Genomic DNA, 18170 nt, shown 5'->3' on the forward strand with positions numbered 1-18170 from the left:
TTGTGGATCGATGTATGATGGTCGACTAAACCATGGCGTAGTTAGGTCGGTTTACGACTCAGAATTATAGACAGGGAGTCAAGAGGTCAGCGCAAGACATAATCTAGAGAACGTAACTTATACCATGCACTCTGTGATTCCAAATGACGATCATGTCCAAAAATTAAGGCGAAACTGTAGGACTGGTTTGTGAAGACGTCGACACTGATCAGGAGCTTCATGCCAGCTCTCATTAATGATGTCCCCATTCCAGGCGATACAGGGATACGTTACGCGAGAAATATGGCGAGAGGAAATAAAGTCTTTATACGTATAATTGGCTGTATCTATAAATGGAAAATCGAGGAAATACGAAAACAAAAATAAAATGAACTGGTAAGGAAAAAGGAAAGGATGCGAGAAATAATACACCATGTACATAAAGGAAGACTCTTGCAATAGCCTTTGTTCGCTTTTTAAATGTATGTTTTTATTATGATTTATTCATTACACTAGAAAACTAGAAACCCTACACCTTTGCCAGTAGTTACGGGAATATGCAGAAACATATCCATTCGTTATGGGTAAGTGAGTCCTGCCCACAAAGTAACACCCGAGCACAAGAAAAATTCCTAAAAAGACTTAAATCTGTAAAGTCAGGTTAATATTTTAAAAAGCAGTGTTCTTCAAAATTAATCAGATAATCACAATAGTGATAAGAAATCCCTTTCTAGTAAGTTAATACATTATTTTTAAAGATATTTTGCTCACAAGATTACGCCACACAAAAAGACACTCACACATCCACCCACTGACAGGTGCCAAACAAGATGCCCCCATTGTATTCGCAATGCGGGTTGGGAGTATAGGGGGCATAAAATATAGATGAAAGATTACCACATTTTTATATCATTATATAGCTGACAAATAATATGCCCCCATCTTTAAGTCTATGTATGATAGCATTCTTAGTAGGTAGTCCAGTGTTCCCTAACATTCAAGATTGGACCAAATGTATAAGTATCCTGTCAAAACAGAATTCAAGAGGCGTACCTTTTTATTTCTGTGATGTTGCATGGTCCAGATGCTAAAGCGTGAGATAAAACTCGAAAACTGAGTAAATCAAAAGCGACGCCATGCTAGAAGTTTTAACCACTCTGACGCGAGTTATTTCTATAATCTGAGATCGCAGAATGTTTTGTCTATTGGACATGTTAGCGTAGCGTAGACTTGATATTGTGTTTCCGGTATATCTACCATGGCGTATCCACTGGCCTCGTAAGAATTCCAGATTTAACGTTATATATATATATATATATATATATATATATATATATATATATATATATATATATATATATATATATATATATATATTGCTTTAACGGCAGCCCCATTCTAACGAATGATTTGTGCCATAGCTCAGCCATTAGTGCCAGTAGGTAGATGTATGTACTATAATAAGCATATGCATACACACACATACGTATACTACACACCATTTTTCCATGTCTGGGTTTGTCTCAGTAAATATACACCGCCAAACATTCAAATATGAATGACTAAACAACATAACTCTTGAGGAGGGATATTCACGGAGTCACACCATAGTTTGTCACGCCATAGTTTGGGGTTGACACAGAGGGTCAAACAATAGACAAACAGTCAAGGATTAACAAAGGTTAACATAAAATGCTTACTGAGGCGTCACAGCCTATTATAGCGCATCGGGAAGGAGGCAATAGCCTGAAGGACTTGAGCATTCTGTGGCCTAAAGATTGTCTCCATGGAAGGATCAGATTAAACGTTGATTTATATAGTTATCAAGCACATCAAAAATGGTCGTGTCGGTTTATGTCGTTTTCCATCCCTCATCCAAAATAATTATGGTTATATAATATGGTCAGGAATTGTCAGCTCGAGAGAAGTGATATTCAACGAGGGCGAGCTGATTTCCCACCCCACAGCATGCCTTATATGTTCTATAAGGGATAAGGGATACATCGATAAGGGAGCCATAACCAAAGTCCGATTGTTTACTTTACGAACAAGCAGACGCCAGAGAGCTCTCATAGAGAGATAACTGCCGTGGAATATTTGTTGTCTTTTCATTTTATGTAGGTATGTTACCAGGAGATTTAGAACGCATTTTTGATTTGAGTGGGAAAGCATTTTCAATTAAATCTGTACCAATTAATTTACTTTATGCCTCGCTTCCAATAGCATTATGTGATCAGGTGATGATTGTACATCCTCATGAAATGGCGGATACAATATCGTCATATTTGTAGTGCTACTTCGCTAAAACATCACGATGGCCGACATTTCCTCAGCCTTATTACAGACAAGACACATTGAAGCTTTGAGCTGATTATCTTGAAGTTTCCAGTATACATGTTTCATATTCGAATTTCATTAAATAGCGCGAAAAATTTATTTTATTCGTGTATTGTTCCTGATTACTTCAAGTACACGATGACTATCATGTTAGCTGGTATAAGGAACCCCAAGAGAAACCTCCAAACTTCTCTATAACTTATATACCTGGGAGAAAATCGGCGTAAAGCCGAAGTTCGGCTAAGGAGGGACATGCATTAAAACAGCTATTCCCCGCCACTGCTACAAAAACCGAATATTACTTTATGGGTTTATCCCATCATGGGCTATATTGAGCTGATAGGAGAGGTTCGGTCTTTTTTTTCCACAAGCATCGATGGGTAAACACTTCATAACCACAGCAAACCGCATCTGGTAGAGGCACGATACAGGCCAGACCATCAGATACGGAAAACCAATCCAGATTTAAATTCATGAGGTATTTCCCAGAGCGCAATATCCACACATTGTGGCGATCGGACATTCAGCTTGAAGTCAACACGGCGGGGGCCGACAGGGGCAAACGCCATCGCCTGGCAAACAGAAACTCCACGTTGTTCATTGAATGTCTGACTTATAGCTCTCTTCAATAGAATGTCTGGGTGTGGGGGCGTAAGCGGACATTATTAACGTTATAATGAATACAGACTTTTACTGAGATAATCTGTTGCGTTCCATCTGAATAGCAGTTGTAGGATTATGTAATATCTTATATACAAAAACTGATGACACATATGTAGTATAGATCAATCTACCCACATACACTGTATGCTAAAATGGAAAGTAGTTTACATATAGACCGATTACAAAAGGGACCAAGGAAAAGGCAAATTATACAAGTCACTCTCATGTATAAACGATACTTACTTCGCTAAAGTACTATTTCCAGCAGGAATTAAGAAGCTTGTGTGACCAGCGTGCTGTTAGCGGCCATAAACTGAACCATCCACTGAGACTCGGAGCACCATAGTCTTGTTCTTGGCGTAGTCTAGTATTGTGTCACATCTTGGTCCGATCACCAACAAACCAATTGGTAAAGGGTAACCTAATTCTTCTTCCAGGGTCTCTATTTGGTCAACAAACGATCGCAATGCCCAGATTGTCACAGACTGGACGTGATTTCCAGTGGATCTAGCCCTTGCCTGTAGGGACCTCGTAGACAGTGTGCTGCGTGCCGTAAAATTCGGCGACATGTATCACTAACGTAGTCTCCTTTTGTCAATTGCTTGATAGGTCAGAATGATCCACAATATTTCCAGCGAGACATAATCAATGCTCTCTACTAACAGATGATGTCATGTCTTTTGCCCGATCGAGACAAATGTCACACACTTTGATGTTTAACTTCGCTGTATACCCAGTCACGGCGGCACCATAAATTGATGACTAGACTGCGAAAGACCAATGGGAACTGTGCCAATTCTGTAAGTCCTTGTCACACAAACCAAAGAAACATTAACCTTACATTACCCATCCAGAGCAACACAGAATTCAAGAGAGTTGCGTACACGCCTAGAGTATTCCGACCCGCTCCTTTTGTAACCAGAAATCAAGCCTATAGCCTTACACTATATTAAGATCAATGTTCTCTCCCACCAACCCCTTTCTGGCTATGGGCAAGAGTGTGGAGTTCAACAACAATGAAGTACATGTAAATTAATACATATATAACTAATTATCTGTTAGCTACTACTGTACATGGTTCTGTATACAACCACCACCACTGCCAGGTGCATGGCGTAAACTTCCTGTCTTCATCATTAGAAATGCACATAACGCCTACAGTTCCGGTGCTGGTGTTTCAATTCAAGAAAATACCAAATTGTTTGAAGATATCACAAGATTTATTATAATTCAGAGAATTGGAAAGTTCATCCGGTTTTCGATTTCCCGTTTTCCCTCTTATAAATTTTAAATCTCATCACGCCATTAGAACGATAAACACCAATGGGCCAAATAAATAATATGGCTGCATACAGAATCGCTGCATGAAGTTGAACTATAAACTGCTGACCTCCACCCTTCTCTGAATTTATGCATGTATGTTCCTGATTCAATTTCTCTTTGCGGCTGGCTATTATAATCGTCGATATAGCTTTCCAGAAATTTCCATATACACTCCTATAAACAGGCCCACCCAAAGTATGTTTACACGTGAAAGTGTCAAAGATCTAGTTTGTTATAAAGAGAGCGATTTCATGAATGCTACGAGAACTATAGCTTCAGTTCAACAGTGAATCAAGTGTTTAGCAACCAGATATGCCTGTTAACTGTAATGCTGTAAACCGCACTGCCTTGCATAGTAAACCAAATACATCATTGCAGCCTATATAAATGGATTAAAAGACCTGCGAAGACCTTGCTTTCGCGTATAGGCCTAGGACTATAACATATGATTTGAGCCTATATCGGATTTGAGGAGACTATGTATAGGGCCAGCTTCAACAAATATGTGCACGGTAGCGATTGGTCCGTGTTTCAGCATGTTTCGATGTGGTTATATATAGGAAAGTGGCCTTATCGCTCCGCTAGTCAATTGGGTTTTACCGATCGAAAGGCAGGACTGAACGAAAATTAGTCTCGACTCTTTAATACAGAAGTTATATGATTATTTGACACATATAATAGTTAGGAGAACAGACAGGTTTCTTATGGATAACAATTCCTGTGTTTATTAGCTAATAAACACAGGAGCTGTTATCCATAAGAAACCTGTCTGCTCACCTGTACAATCCCTGGTCCTATATGCCTCTGAAAGAAGCCGATAGTTAGGTTTTCTTTGGCCGTTCTATGAAAAATCAGCCTAGAGATAGCGCTTTACGATATAAAAGAATAGTCAGACGTATTAATCCGAAAACTCGGTAGACCTTGATTATAACATCACCCTATTTCCATACCTCATATACCACGCTTACAGTTATACAGCAACCCCAAAGAAAGGTGCGCCTAGCAAACGTCTTGTACATGTAGGTGTTCATGGGAAGAGTGAGTGAGTGCTTGGGGTTTAACGTCGTACTCAATAATTTTTCAGTCATTCATGGGAAGATGTGCCTAGGCAGATGTGTTGTACATGAAGGTGTTCATGGGAAGATGTGTCGATGCAGGCGTGTTATACATGAAGGTGTTCATGGGAAGATGTGCCTAGGCAGACGTGTTGTACATGTAGGTGTTCATGGGAAGATGTGCATAGGCAGACTATACATGAAGGTGTTTATGTGAAAATGTGCCTAGGCAGACGTGTTGTACATGTCGGAGTTCATGGGAAGATGTGCCTAGGCAGACATGTTGTACACGTAGGTGTTCTTCGGAAGATGTGCCCAGGCAGATGTGTTGTACATGAAGGTGTTCATGGGAAGATGTGCGTAGGCAGACGTGTTATACATGAAGGCACCTATGGCACGTGGTGCATAGGCAGACGTGTTGTGCATGGTGTTCATGGGAAGGTGTGCCTAGGCAGACGTGTTGTACATGAAAGTGCCTATAGCACGTTGTACCTAGGCAGACGTGTTATACATGGAGATGTCCGTGGGACGCTGTGCCTTAGCAGACATGTTTTACACGGACGTGCCCATGGAAATGCAACTGGTATATACACTGTATAAAGTAATGGTGTATGTACATCACAATATCTGTGAAACCTTGTTTGTAAAACTACCATGAAGTGTAGTATAGTCCGGTAGTTCATGCTATATATAACTATATATAGACTCACAGCAGGCAACATTCATTTCAATCTGTTTTCGACTCGTCTCTTGTGTAAACTTTCCCACATGATATACATGATTAATTACATGTTAAAGTCACTCAACGGTAGGCTCGCATCCAGAGTGGAAAGCAAGCCAACCGACAATCTCTGTCAATTGTGACCGGAAGCTATGATATTCCAGGCGCCTAGAGACGTGTTCTGAGCACTGTTAGGGCAAACAAATGTATACATAAATAGATGTGAACAGAGCCTAACACATCAAATATATTAAAAACGTTATTAACTAAGGTGATATTCGAGGCCCTTCGTGTGAACATGGGGGATGGAGGGCGCGTCGGCGTCCTTATTGCGCAACGGTAAAGGAAAGCAATGCATTACTTGTTTCCAATATTACTGAAGGAAATGGAGCAAAGTTTTAGTTCATCATACCGAAAATCCAGTCAACGGCATTGTTGCATGGTCATATACTGCTATTCCCCGTGGAATGATAGGATGTAATCAAATTCAGAAGGCGTATAAAACATACAATCTGAATGGCCAATTTACTTATTTTTTGTATGCCGTGCTTAAGAATATTTCACTTATACAACTTTTGTCAGTATTTTGGACGGAGGAAAGCGGGAAAAGCCCGAAGGACATTCAGGACCATCTGCAGGTTGCCGACAGACCTCCCCATACTACCGAAGAGGAAGCCTGCATAAGCTGGGCTCGATCTCGCAGGGACTCACATTGGTGAAAGGCTCCCGAGTCAACATGCTACACGCTAACTACTCGGCGCTCGTCAGAATGTCGACTTTTTAACTGAACACTTTAAACTAAAAATTCTTTAACATCTGAATGGATTAAATCGAGAATCAATGGAATAAGGTATGAATTTTGCCTCCACGGGGCCTTGCTCCATATACCTATCCCACATGCAACAACCGTGGGATATTAGGACTCGTGTATTTTACCGCATGCACGATTTCGTTCGTTTTCGTGACTGAATACACCAACATTGCATAAATAACTGATATGCATGTATTGATGTACAACTGACTGTGTGTAGATAGGGAATGGTACAAGTTGAGTGTTACTTCCCTTTATTTACTTCTGGTACATTCCAGAAGCTATATCAATGTGGGGAAGTTCTCAAGTCAGTTGGTCCGTGTTTTTTTCCGGGCACGCCGACTTTCTCCATCCATAAAATTGACCACCATCGTATGTGACAAATTCTTGAGTATGGGGTCAAGCAACAATTAACAAAATAAATCCAACGTTGGCGCCAGCAGAATAAGAGAACAATAGCACCATTCGCATCTCACAGTCTACCCGACAAGCTCTCAGACAGCTGGTTGTATTCGAACATGCAATCTAACAAGTTTACAACTGCATATACTACGGCCTTTTGTCAATTTACCTGTCAGAGTCTTCTTCTATCTGTTCATGTAATTGCATAAATAATAGCAATTTACACGCAGTTAATTGCTGATTGTAATTTATTAGGCGTCTCTGGTCTAGAATTACTCAAAATGCCTTGTTGTCATCATATTAGACATACAATCACATTAAAACATTGCAAAGGGGCCAGGCTTCCAGGATGCTTAGTCCACCAGCAGAACCCTGGTTTATGCAAGAATACAACATAATTAAAGAGGTAAAACTGGGGTAGAGACCACAGTGTGATAGCTGGCAAATACTTCGTTTCAAAGTTATGTACTAAGAAGCGTACTTGTACCTAGAGCTAGGTATTATGCACAAATGTAAGTATATCCATTCGGTTGTGGGAAATATTTGATACTTATTGAAAGTCCTGTAATGCACGTTGGTTCCAGACGTGTTTTTGCTTCGCTTCACGTGGTTTTGACGTGTTTATAGAACCTTCTCCGCAGGAGTTTATACCTTTTAACACATGTCTGTAAGGGAAAGAGAATCTTTCAAAAGAGAATGTTGCGTGCAAAAGTTCGTACTAGGAAGTAAATTATTTTCAGTGTCAGTGCTATGGGCTTCAGTACAGCAATGACTATATCAAATCACATCAGCACGACAACGGCTGGCGCTCTGTCCCATTAGCAAGTCAGCCGCCCAGTAAGTGGAAAAGACAATTCTGGATGATGCTTTCCTGTTTAACTGAATTATACGGTATTGTACATGTGTCAAGAACTCAACCAAACAACTCCAGGACTGCCAGGATATTAAACTCTGTTTAGCGGGTATATGCTTTGCTGACCGCCACAGTCTGAATGAAACTGTTAAACTTTATCCCTGCAAATTACAATATTGACAAGCTTGTACTGAGCTTTAAGACAGCCCTTGCGTCATGTCCAAGTAGAGATTACAAGATTGACACGCAGATATACTGACTCACTCTCCTGATGATATAACCATGGTGTAATGAACCTTCAATTTCGAAATTGGCAGCAATTCGATATGAACTGATTTATTGATGCAATCAAACGATACTTTATATAAACAAGGAACAACAGTGTGCTAGAACCTCCAAATAGTACTAAGTTCATTATTTCAGAATACGATAATGTTCAAAAGAGTTTTATTATCTAGTGCCACAATAATTTGATGAATAAACATTTACACACTAAAAACAGTTTTAATTTTATTATAATAACGTTTATTTAAATATTAATACATATTATTATAACATTATTTATTTTTATTCTAAAAATATACACGCATTGATATGGATTTAACGCAGACAAAAACTCATTGGTTAACCTTTTGTAACCGATTCAGGAAATTCTTCACCAGCAGTCTTTTCAAAACAGCATTGTCTGTAAGGACTTGCGCACGTTTGCCATCTCTTGTTGTTGCTGTAATGTCAGAACAGCCCAAGTGAGTGAACAATCCTAGGCCATTAATTGCAAGAAGATGCTATCACAGAAACTAGAAACATACAACTCATTGACGTAGGAAGTTTAATTTTGTAAAGTAGTCAACAAGGTAGCGATACCTTTAAAGTCATCTACTGCAACGTGATGTGAAAAGTCTACTGAAAAATGCGTTTTCAAGCAGGTTGCTATGAAATAGTTTGAAAGTTCACCCCATGATCACGTTCATGGAGAATCATATTTTTTCACCTGAGAACATATAAATCCACACCTACATAACAAATGCAAGAGTGACTACAAAGAATGGTATAAGACATTAGGGTTTCACTTACTGTATCCATGAGGATCTTTTTCTGAAGCAAGGCCATTTCTTTTCTAAGCTCAGATTGTATGTTGCTGTGTTGATCCTTATGGCACTTCTCCAAATCCCCCATGCCCTATAACATTCAAGTTCACAATTTATAGGTAAAGCAAAAAGTTGGAAATAGTAAGTCTTTGAAGAGCGTTATATGAATTAGATATCATGGTCTTTATTTTGGTTTCATTAAAACATCCTGACCCAGATTCTGATAGATGTTTACATGTAATGTTCATTCTTGATAGAGTGTTTTGTATTAAATAGTAGGCAAAGGTATGACCACTTTAAACGTCATTTTGTGTACCTTTACTTGATCAAGTTTGTGCACTTCATGTGTACACAGAAGCTTCAATGGTACTTTTAAGAATAAGGTATTTTTACATAACATGGTTTTTGCACAGTTCAAATAACTGAACAAGACAACTGGTACCACACCTTTGAGAACTGGTCATACAACTGGCGCAAGGTCCTTAACCTCTGACTCTGGACAGCTCTTGCCTGTTGAAAGAGCTTCTGTTGTTGGCGAAATAATGCCTAGAAAACAAGAGTAAAGGGTTTTACTAGTGCACAAGTCAAAAGCTAGTTTGATCACGACAAGTCTCAGAAGCTTAATAATTAAAATCATTCAGTCATTGAGTTTGTATGCACCCAAGACGACATGAAATCCATGCTGTATCAAGTTGTTTAAAGGAAAGCCTCGTGACATATCTGATAAGTATTAATAAGAATCTCTTACAGTTACTTACAGTTAACTTTTCCTCTTGATCTTTAGTCTTCTCAAGATCACTTTCCCATTGCTGGAACACAGATGTTGCTTGCTTTTGATATTCATCATTCAGCTTATTTCTGAAATGTGAGAGAAACATTGGAATCAAATATCAGTGGCCAAAGACCCTGGAAATTTATATCCTAAGTTTTTACACTATTCTTTTTTATTCTACTCGGTCCAAGCACAGATGCCTCAAAATGTAGAAAAATGGTTTGTTTGCTGGTATGCACTGTGACTGATTTTTTTATTACAATACTTACTGAAAAACAAACAAAAAGTGACACCTGAAATCAGTGGCCTTATGACTTATCACCAGTGGCCACCCTATTAATGATAGTCTTGTCAACTTTATGCCATCTTGTGCTTAAACTGGTCAGTTAATGAAATTTTTAAAATATTATGACAAAGCGATGCCCAAGATAGAAATTCATATTTGTGATAAACAATTCCATCAATGTTGTACTGTGGCCAAAGTTATTCCTTCTAAGCTTTAGTCTTCCCAGATTATCCATACCTCTCTTGCTGTTGTCCATACCAAATATCCTCCAGTCTCTTTGTGCTATTCTTCAATGAGTTCTGGGTGAATTGCTCCAACCTCTTCCTCTTTGCTATTAAGGTCTTTGAAATGTCGGCTTTAGAAGGAAATCAATAATTAAATATCAATACTTGTATGTACTGATGCATTTACTTTTTCTACATTTGCACGTCTAACTCAAAAGAAAATTTAAATAAAAGCAGTGGTGTAATATTAATTAAAATTTTGCACATTTAAAGAAGCACACCCATTATACTGATCTAAAGGACTCAGGTATGATGAGGTCAACCCAACAATGTCTATGTGTCATTATTGTTAATATTAACTATTCCTTTATGACAAGTCTCAGCACATCACATAATAACTTACTGACAGTCTCTGTTATTGATTTATGTGTTAATGTACAGGAAATAATTGTATATCTGTTACTCTCCTATCTGCTTTTATAAGACCACATCAAGTCCAATGCCAAACACTAAATGTTCTTGAATAAATAAAAAAAAAACAAAGAATTCTTAAAATTAAATCATCATATTTCATTCATAGTGTGATTAACAGATGCCCTTTGTAACCACTTCAAAAATATGATAATAACCAACCTCCAAAGCACTCCAACATTTTCTGCATTTCCATGCTAATAGTATAAAAAGAGAAAAAGAAGAAAAAAAGAACAGCTTTAAAGTATTGACTCTGAAAGCATTTAACGTAGCTTCCACTTAATTTCAGAAAGACAGACGAAATGAAGTTAGAAGACACAATGAACACGTAGCGTAGTTCAAATCAGATGTACAGTGTCAACTGAATTCAACCAAGTTTATCGAACAAAATGTTCTCTTTATTTAATTAGGCGTAATTAATTAGGCCTTATTACTTTCGTTTATAGATTGTGGCTTCGTAAATATCAAAGCAATTATGCTACTTACCCAAAATCTCCCGATTCTTCGCTGGCATCTCCTTCTCCGTGGGGTCGCTTCCTACCTACAGCTCCCCCCCTCGGTATAATAGGAGTCTCATCTGAAATGATTTGATTTCAACACACATTAACTACTGTGTATTTTTAAATTTCCATCGCACTGCAAATGAGTTTAAAAGCACGAAAGTAGGGTAAAGTGGTTAAAATTGTTTCAGGTTCAATTTCAACATTGGCAGATAACCACCCCATTTTTCCGAGAGTGTTAACGACACTTTTTCTTAAAATGCTGAAGAGAGAAAGCTCACCGCGCAAAAGACTGTTTGCTTCAAGCATGTCATGGTCAAGGGTGTTTCGCTGTGTGGCGCTGGTGCAATCCTTTTTAGATTGGCGGGGCATTGTAAATGCTTTCGTTTCCGCTTCTGTAGCTCAAAAAGAAGAGTTAAAAGTTTCGGTCTTGCCTCAGTACCGCGAGCAGAAGCAGACGGCCGATAAACTTCCGGCTACATCGACGCCGCGCCACGCACACGCACTATAAATATAGGGGGGAACAACTCCGTCAAAAAAAAGAAAACTCGGCAGCCTAAAAGCCACGTTTGAAAAAAATAAAAATAAAAAAATAAAAAAAATAAAAAAAGAAGAAAAAAGAAAACAAGTCTAAAGCCACGTACAATATATGTAGTAGATGTGTTGTACTCTTTCTGGGCATTGCAGAACAAACAATACTGATTAAGCCCCTTGAATTACATCTCAGCTCTACAGACTCGATCTCTTTAATCCAAACAAAACACGTTATTTTACAACATCCTACGACCTTCTCCTGCCATTAGACGGCTTATAATATAGAGGTATGTTTCTCACATTTTATAATTTTCTTCCATATGCCTAGCAGGTTTATATATATAGGCATACATCATGACGATCATGTGATGCTCATGTGCCATTAAGGCTCTCCTGATGTCAGAAATCTGTAAATTTGTTTTCAACCATATCCTTCTTTATGCTAAATATACAACACCAATAAAGAGCTCAAAAGAATCCTTATCATATATAAAATATTACCAACATATACAAAGCCACCAGTAATTAGGATTTATCTAATTATCTTCTAAGACAATGACATCATGGAGTAAAACGTTCAGATCTCCTCCTGTTTTTCAAATAGGTGTATACATTATCATATAAAACAATCCTCGTGTGTCCATGCAAGGCACTCCACCTGCGATTTTGGAAAATATCATACTTCATACCATTTAACAGTTTCAATTATTTGCAAATGTTATTGATAATTTGTGAAGAAAACAGATAGGCCCTATACAGTATAAGCTATATTCTAACCGTTTTCACCACTGGATGCTGCAAGATGATCTGCATGTCTTCGGTAAATATTCCGGCATAAGTCAATAGCAGGCCTATAAAGTGTTAGTCGAACCGACGATGATGGCCCTTATATTCATGAACGTCATTTAGGTTAATCGGCATCTTCATTAAATCAAGTCAGGTACTACGATTTTGACAAATTTTTCTTCGTGCTACATGTAAATCCACTATACCTCATTGGAACATCATAGCGAATTCTGGATTCGAAGATCAGTGAGGGCACCTGTAGTCACTAAAAACGATCTGACCGCCACTGAGACTGGCAGATTCACTGCTAACCTGACAGCACAGTGTGGCGGCAGTGACGCTACTGGTCTCCTGTAGTGACCCAGCAATGGAAGGACACGTCAGCATGCACCCTTGTGTCATGATTGATCTACGTTGTCTTCCAGGTGATTTCCACTTCATTAGATACATTTTTTATTTTTTTTAATGACGATCAAAAGGCAAAGCCTAAGCAGGTGTAGGTATAATATTACACACTTTAAACCCATGTGCTGGGTTTTATTAAAATCGCACCTGCTGTACATGTGATATATTCATGAAATAATGACATCAATAAGATCGTTTCCAAAAGCATGTCTTTCATATAATTAATATGAATCACAGAAGTAATGACTGGCAGATTATGCATAAGGAAATATCTTAGAATTTATTTTACATTGTTAAATCCAACTGATTCGGGCTCCCTCTCTCTTTGTGCGAAAGATGGACTGACACCAACTTGCGGATGGTCATGGGTTTTCCCTGTGCTCTGCCTCGTTCCCACCCACCATAATGAAGACTGTAAGTGACATGTTCTCGAGTACGTCGTAAACCACTAATCAAATAAAATAAATAAATCAATATAGTTTACAAATTCTATAAAATACCAATAAAAAGACATAATAAAATATTTGGCAAATAATTTGAACATACTTGTATTAATATGTATCTGTCTAAAATGACCAGCAATACCTGTCAGACACTGGGGCATGATACAAGTAGTCTTGTACGATCTTGCACAATGTAACATATCAGGTATAACAAGGAAAATTCTAAAAACCAGAAGAACATGGCCACCAGTCAGATTCACACAATATAATACTCTTCTCTCGTTGTTATCAAACAACATAATTACTGAACAGTATGGATAAATTGGATGTCATGCTATTCTGATACACTGCACCAATTATATATTGTAACATCTCAAGCCTTTGACAAAGACAGTCAGGCCTGTTTTAGTTTATTAAGAGAGACAGGATTGAACATTATCTGGAGGGACTGTGATGAACACATTACAGCACAACAGAAAAGTTAATAAATAAAAAAATAATAAAATGAAGAAATATGTACTGTAGATGTTTGTATACAGTGATTACTTTGTACAACAAAAAAAACGACATATCACAATGCTTCATCAGATACATGAATATACTTGATCTTAATCACGGCATCACTATAGTAAATAGTCTAATATGATAACAATCACATCAGTATGCATGCACACATTCTTTCTTGGAAAGTGACAAATACACAGAGCAATGTTTTACTTCTTTAATGACAATTTCATGGCACTATGCTGTTCTTGTTGACAGACAACATCTCTACGTTAGTGCCAAGGAAATCTCCACTGGCGCCCAGGTTCTTTGAGAGTCGGTCAGTATTGGGAGTCAGAGAGAGCACAAACCAGCCCAGGATAATCAGCACTCCACGAACTGTGTTCAGACTCTTCCATACATTCAGCTCATGATCAGACAACTGAAGGGGATAAAACACATACACAATACATGTATATACTCCAGAGTTGGACAGACCACTACTAAGTAAGACTGAATCTAGGAAGATATAAAAAAACACTGGATTACCTTTATACCATTAAACATAGCCCAGAGAAAAGAAACAAGGGGAACTACTCTGTCAGAGCTTATTGACCTCTTCTAGATGTTGTCAACCTATTAAAGCTTCAGTATAGGATATACATGCCTTTCGTCGATTGTTCATCATTTTACTATGCAAAAATCCAGTTCAAATAAACTGTAACAGCAACAACATTGCGAACATTGCAGCATCTAATGACTGCTCATTTGTGTTCATTGAACATTCAATACAAATACATGTATCTTCCAAATCTCAATGGTATCGGAGAAGAAAAAGTTGAATAAAGATAATGATACTGTTTGAACTTGACCAGACATGAATATAAATACAATTTAATTAGCATTTCAATCTTAACAGATCATGATATACCTGCTGAACATTATGTGGAATAATAAATTTTGGTTAAATTCAAGAAATTTAAGATCTAGAAAAGTGACTGTTTCTTAACATCTACTTTAATTTTCACAAAAGACAAAACAAGGTTATGCATTGTAACCAACAGAATCCAATAAACATCAAAAATATGAACTAATACTAGTAAATGACTGTACCTGATCATTTTTCCACAACTCTGGTGAGGTGTAGTACAAATTGATACGATCTGCCTCTGCTGCTATGGCAACACTGAACACCAGTGCTACAAAGTAGATGGGGACAGACACAGCTCCAGACTGGAGTGTGAAGGCCTGGCGTAAAAACTTCCTTGTTGGGTAGCTGATGTCGTGCCTGTAACAAAACCACGCACAAACTTACATTGTAAATTAAATTCACTTGTGAATATCGTAACCTTGATATGGCTGGGCAAGATCCTGAAACTACCACTGTTGGTGGTTTAACACTGGTCAGTTTCAATGCATCAGGATATATCTTTGAAAAGACTGTTCAAGTTGCCCCTGTATCCATTGTTTCCAGCTTGCCTTCCTTAAATATGATACATATGCCATGGAAAAGTTTGTCAGTAGCTTGCCAAAGATCAATAGGTTACTCCAGGAATTTTCATCCAACCATAAAACGGGCGGCCATTGTACATATGAAAATTCCAGAGAATGGCATTAACCATTAATTAACTGATTATACAAATAAATAAGCAGCATTCATTGTACAGACAAGATGCTATACCATACATGCATGAGCCATTACTCATACTGAAAACTCAACTAAATGCTATAAATTGATGCAAAGCCTGGTTTTTCAGAAATTTTGGTATTTTGACATACCTGTCAAATGCTGATATAGTACAGCACACTAAGAGAATGTAGAAAAGACACTGGACTGGTAAGGCAAGAGGTTGGTAGTGGACCAGGAAGTCCTCTCGAGGGTGATGGCTTAAAACATACACAATCACAATATGCCACAAGGCCAGTCCAGCTGTGATGCCATGACAAAACAAGAAAAATGTCTTCAAAATGCGATGTGTCTTCAGTGCAAATTCAATGGAGGTGCTCCTTGTTGGCTCCTCCATCTCTACTGGCCTAGTCTTCTCTTCAGCGATTCTTCTCGCAAGAATCGCCTTATTCTGGCCTTTAAACCCACCTGATCAAAGTAAAATAAGTTTTGAAAAATGTGAAGAAAATTTTACATCCAAAGCAAGAAATAGGAGTAAAATTGTTGAGAAATTGTCCTACGGTTAAAAATCTAATTACGTTTAATATGACAATAGTTATTACGTTACACATACAACTCTGGATTCTAAAAATCAATAAATATGGCAGGAAGCTTGGTCACTAAATTTAACTATTTTCACATTTTCTATTATTATTATCTTGACTTAGTAGGTAACAACAATACATACACAAGTAAATCATTCCGTAAAGGTAGTCAGTTGGCCTGGATACACACACGGCAATGATAAGTTCATAATCTAACCAGCTCACACATTCATTTACCTGACTCACTAAACATCGCAATCACATTAAGACACATTCTGTCAAAACAGAATTGTCACAATTCCTTTTGTGTATCCTGCTTGCAAACAGAATATGGCTAGACACAACCATGTCCACAATCATGGCCGAAGTAAAAACTCACTGTTTGTCTCGACAAAGATCTTGCTGGTAGGCTGACTCTTAAGAGTAGCTGCTGCCACAGGATGTTGCACGGCTGTCTCTTCATGTCGCAGAGTCTCGTCCAGGGCTAACACATCATCCTCTATACTTGTCAGTTCTGCAGCTAACCCACTGTCTGTGTAATCCCCCTCATCAGGTACCTTCTGCACTTTCTTTTTCTTCTTTTTGACTTTGGTCTTGGAAGATGAAGTTGTTCCCTCCTCATCTTTAGACAGCAGGCTTGTTTTACTACTACTAACATCCTTGAATTAAACAAAACAAATGAAATTGGTTATAACCTGTACTGAAGAAAAACTACTCACAACTCGAACTTGCTTTGTAAATAACTCAACAAAATTAAATGTATTACCTTCATATTTTATATTTCTGACATTCATTCAGTTGATTGACTGACAAGGTAACGTCAGAGTGTTTAAATAAGGAGGGAGATCATTTAGCTCTGGTTTGTAATACGTCCCAATGAAACCATATACAAAGTTTCAATTCAATGCAGGTCTGCCAACAAACTGAGGATGGTTGTTGGTATCCCCCGTTCTCTGCTTGGTTTCCTCCCACTATAATGCTGGCCGCCACTGCATAAGTGAAATATTCGTGAGTACATCATCACACTCAAATCAAATAAATAAATCATTTCAATACGATGATTGCATAAGACATGATGTGATTTTGGAAAAGTCAGAACTATAAAAAAACAATGTCAGATTGTATAGGATTAGTCTAATGTTATGTTGATTAAAAGGACTTTTACAGTTTGTTACAAAATGTTCTTAACGTCTGAGTAAGAAATAACGCCTTTCAAAAACACAGAGTAACATGTCGCAACTCGCCAAAGTTTCGAAATCCAATTTCGCGTGTACCTGTTTTGATCCGGCAGTTCGTTTCCTTCGCGGTTTTTTCTCAGACTTTGGAGTTTCCTCTGGCTCCGGTGCTTGTTCGCCGGCATCAGACTCAACAGCTGGTTTCCGCTTTGCCCGCTTTGGTTTACGAACAGTATTTTCTGATGCCTCAATGGTATCTTTGGCAACATCTGATCCATCGTCATTAGCCGACTCTCTCCGACCTAGACGCTTTACAGGTTTGTCACTTGTTCCTTCAACTGACAATCCATTTTCTTCCCCAGTCCGTTTTTTCTTTTTCTTAATTGGCTTATCACCTGTAGTACTGACACCTGTTGGCTTAGATCTTGGGGAAATCGGTGGAAGTTTACGTCGACTGCCATCTGGAATCTCCGTCATGTCCTCCATTTTCAAACATTGACATTTATATTTCTCTTCTGCAGAAGATTTCTCAAAGGGACGTAACTCTGTGCATTGGCTACATGCCTTGGCTACCACTGAACGGAAAAAGCTTCGGTAAAATCACAACAGAATTTCGAAGTCATTTGGTAGGTACACGAATAAAAAAAA

General features: G+C 38.2%; 2 protein-coding genes across 3 annotated transcripts; both read right to left on the bottom strand.

Annotated features, from left to right (window-relative positions):
* Nucleotides 1-7937: 7937 nt before the first annotated feature.
* On the bottom strand, nt 7938-11958 carry LOC135468262 (synaptonemal complex protein 3-like). Of its 2 annotated transcripts, XM_064746414.1 has the most exons (9): nt 11767-11958; nt 11472-11562; nt 11148-11182; nt 10528-10645; nt 9991-10090; nt 9680-9778; nt 9219-9323; nt 8774-8868; nt 7938-7956 (listed from the first exon to the last, which is right to left on the bottom strand). In XM_064746414.1, the coding sequence occupies exons 1-8, from the start codon at nt 11855-11857 to the stop codon at nt 8815-8817; spliced, it is 693 nt and encodes a 230-aa protein (XP_064602484.1). In that variant the 5' UTR covers nt 11858-11958; the 3' UTR covers nt 7938-7956; nt 8774-8814. The 2 variants fall into 2 exon arrangements, with proteins under 2 accessions (XP_064602484.1, XP_064602483.1); XM_064746413.1 differs by lacking the exon at nt 7938-7956 and having other exon boundaries at nt 8465-8868; nt 11767-11957.
* Nucleotides 11959-12211: 253 nt separating this feature from the next.
* LOC135468261 (transmembrane protein 237-like) lies at nt 12212-18164 on the bottom strand. The gene is made up of 5 exons (XM_064746412.1): nt 17622-18164; nt 16727-17006; nt 15916-16231; nt 15250-15424; nt 12212-14578 (listed from the first exon to the last, which is right to left on the bottom strand). The coding sequence occupies exons 1-5, from the start codon at nt 18006-18008 to the stop codon at nt 14387-14389; spliced, it is 1350 nt and encodes a 449-aa protein (XP_064602482.1). The 5' UTR covers nt 18009-18164; the 3' UTR covers nt 12212-14386.
* Between the last annotated feature and the right edge of the window lie 6 nt (nt 18165-18170).

Source organism: Liolophura sinensis, chromosome 6, assembly GCF_032854445.1.
Source record: "Liolophura sinensis isolate JHLJ2023 chromosome 6, CUHK_Ljap_v2, whole genome shotgun sequence".
Lineage (NCBI taxonomy): Eukaryota > Metazoa > Mollusca > Polyplacophora > Chitonida > Chitonidae > Liolophura > Liolophura sinensis.

Bases quoted from the DNA above. Each gene is read 5' to 3' on its own strand.
- LOC135468262 (XM_064746414.1), bottom strand. From the start codon at position 11,857: ATGCCCCGCCAATCTAAAAAGGATTGCACCAGCGCCACACAGCGAAAC. The intron at 11,183-11,471 runs GTAAGTAGCATA...TTATACTATTAG, and splicing joins GAAGAATCGGGAGATTTTGG to CATGGAAATGCAGAAAATGT. The intron at 9,779-9,990 runs GTAAGTAACTGT...CTTGTTTTCTAG, and splicing joins ATCAAGAGGAAAAGTTAACT to GCATTATTTCGCCAACAACA.
- LOC135468261 (XM_064746412.1), bottom strand. From the start codon at position 18,008: ATGGAGGACATGACGGAGATTCCAGATGGCAGTCGACGTAAACTTCCA. The intron at 16,232-16,726 runs GTGAGTTTTTAC...TACTTTGATCAG, and splicing joins GATCTTTGTCGAGACAAACA to GTGGGTTTAAAGGCCAGAAT. The intron at 14,579-15,249 runs GTACAGTCATTT...TATCCCCTTCAG, and splicing joins AGTTGTGGAAAAATGATCAG to TTGTCTGATCATGAGCTGAA.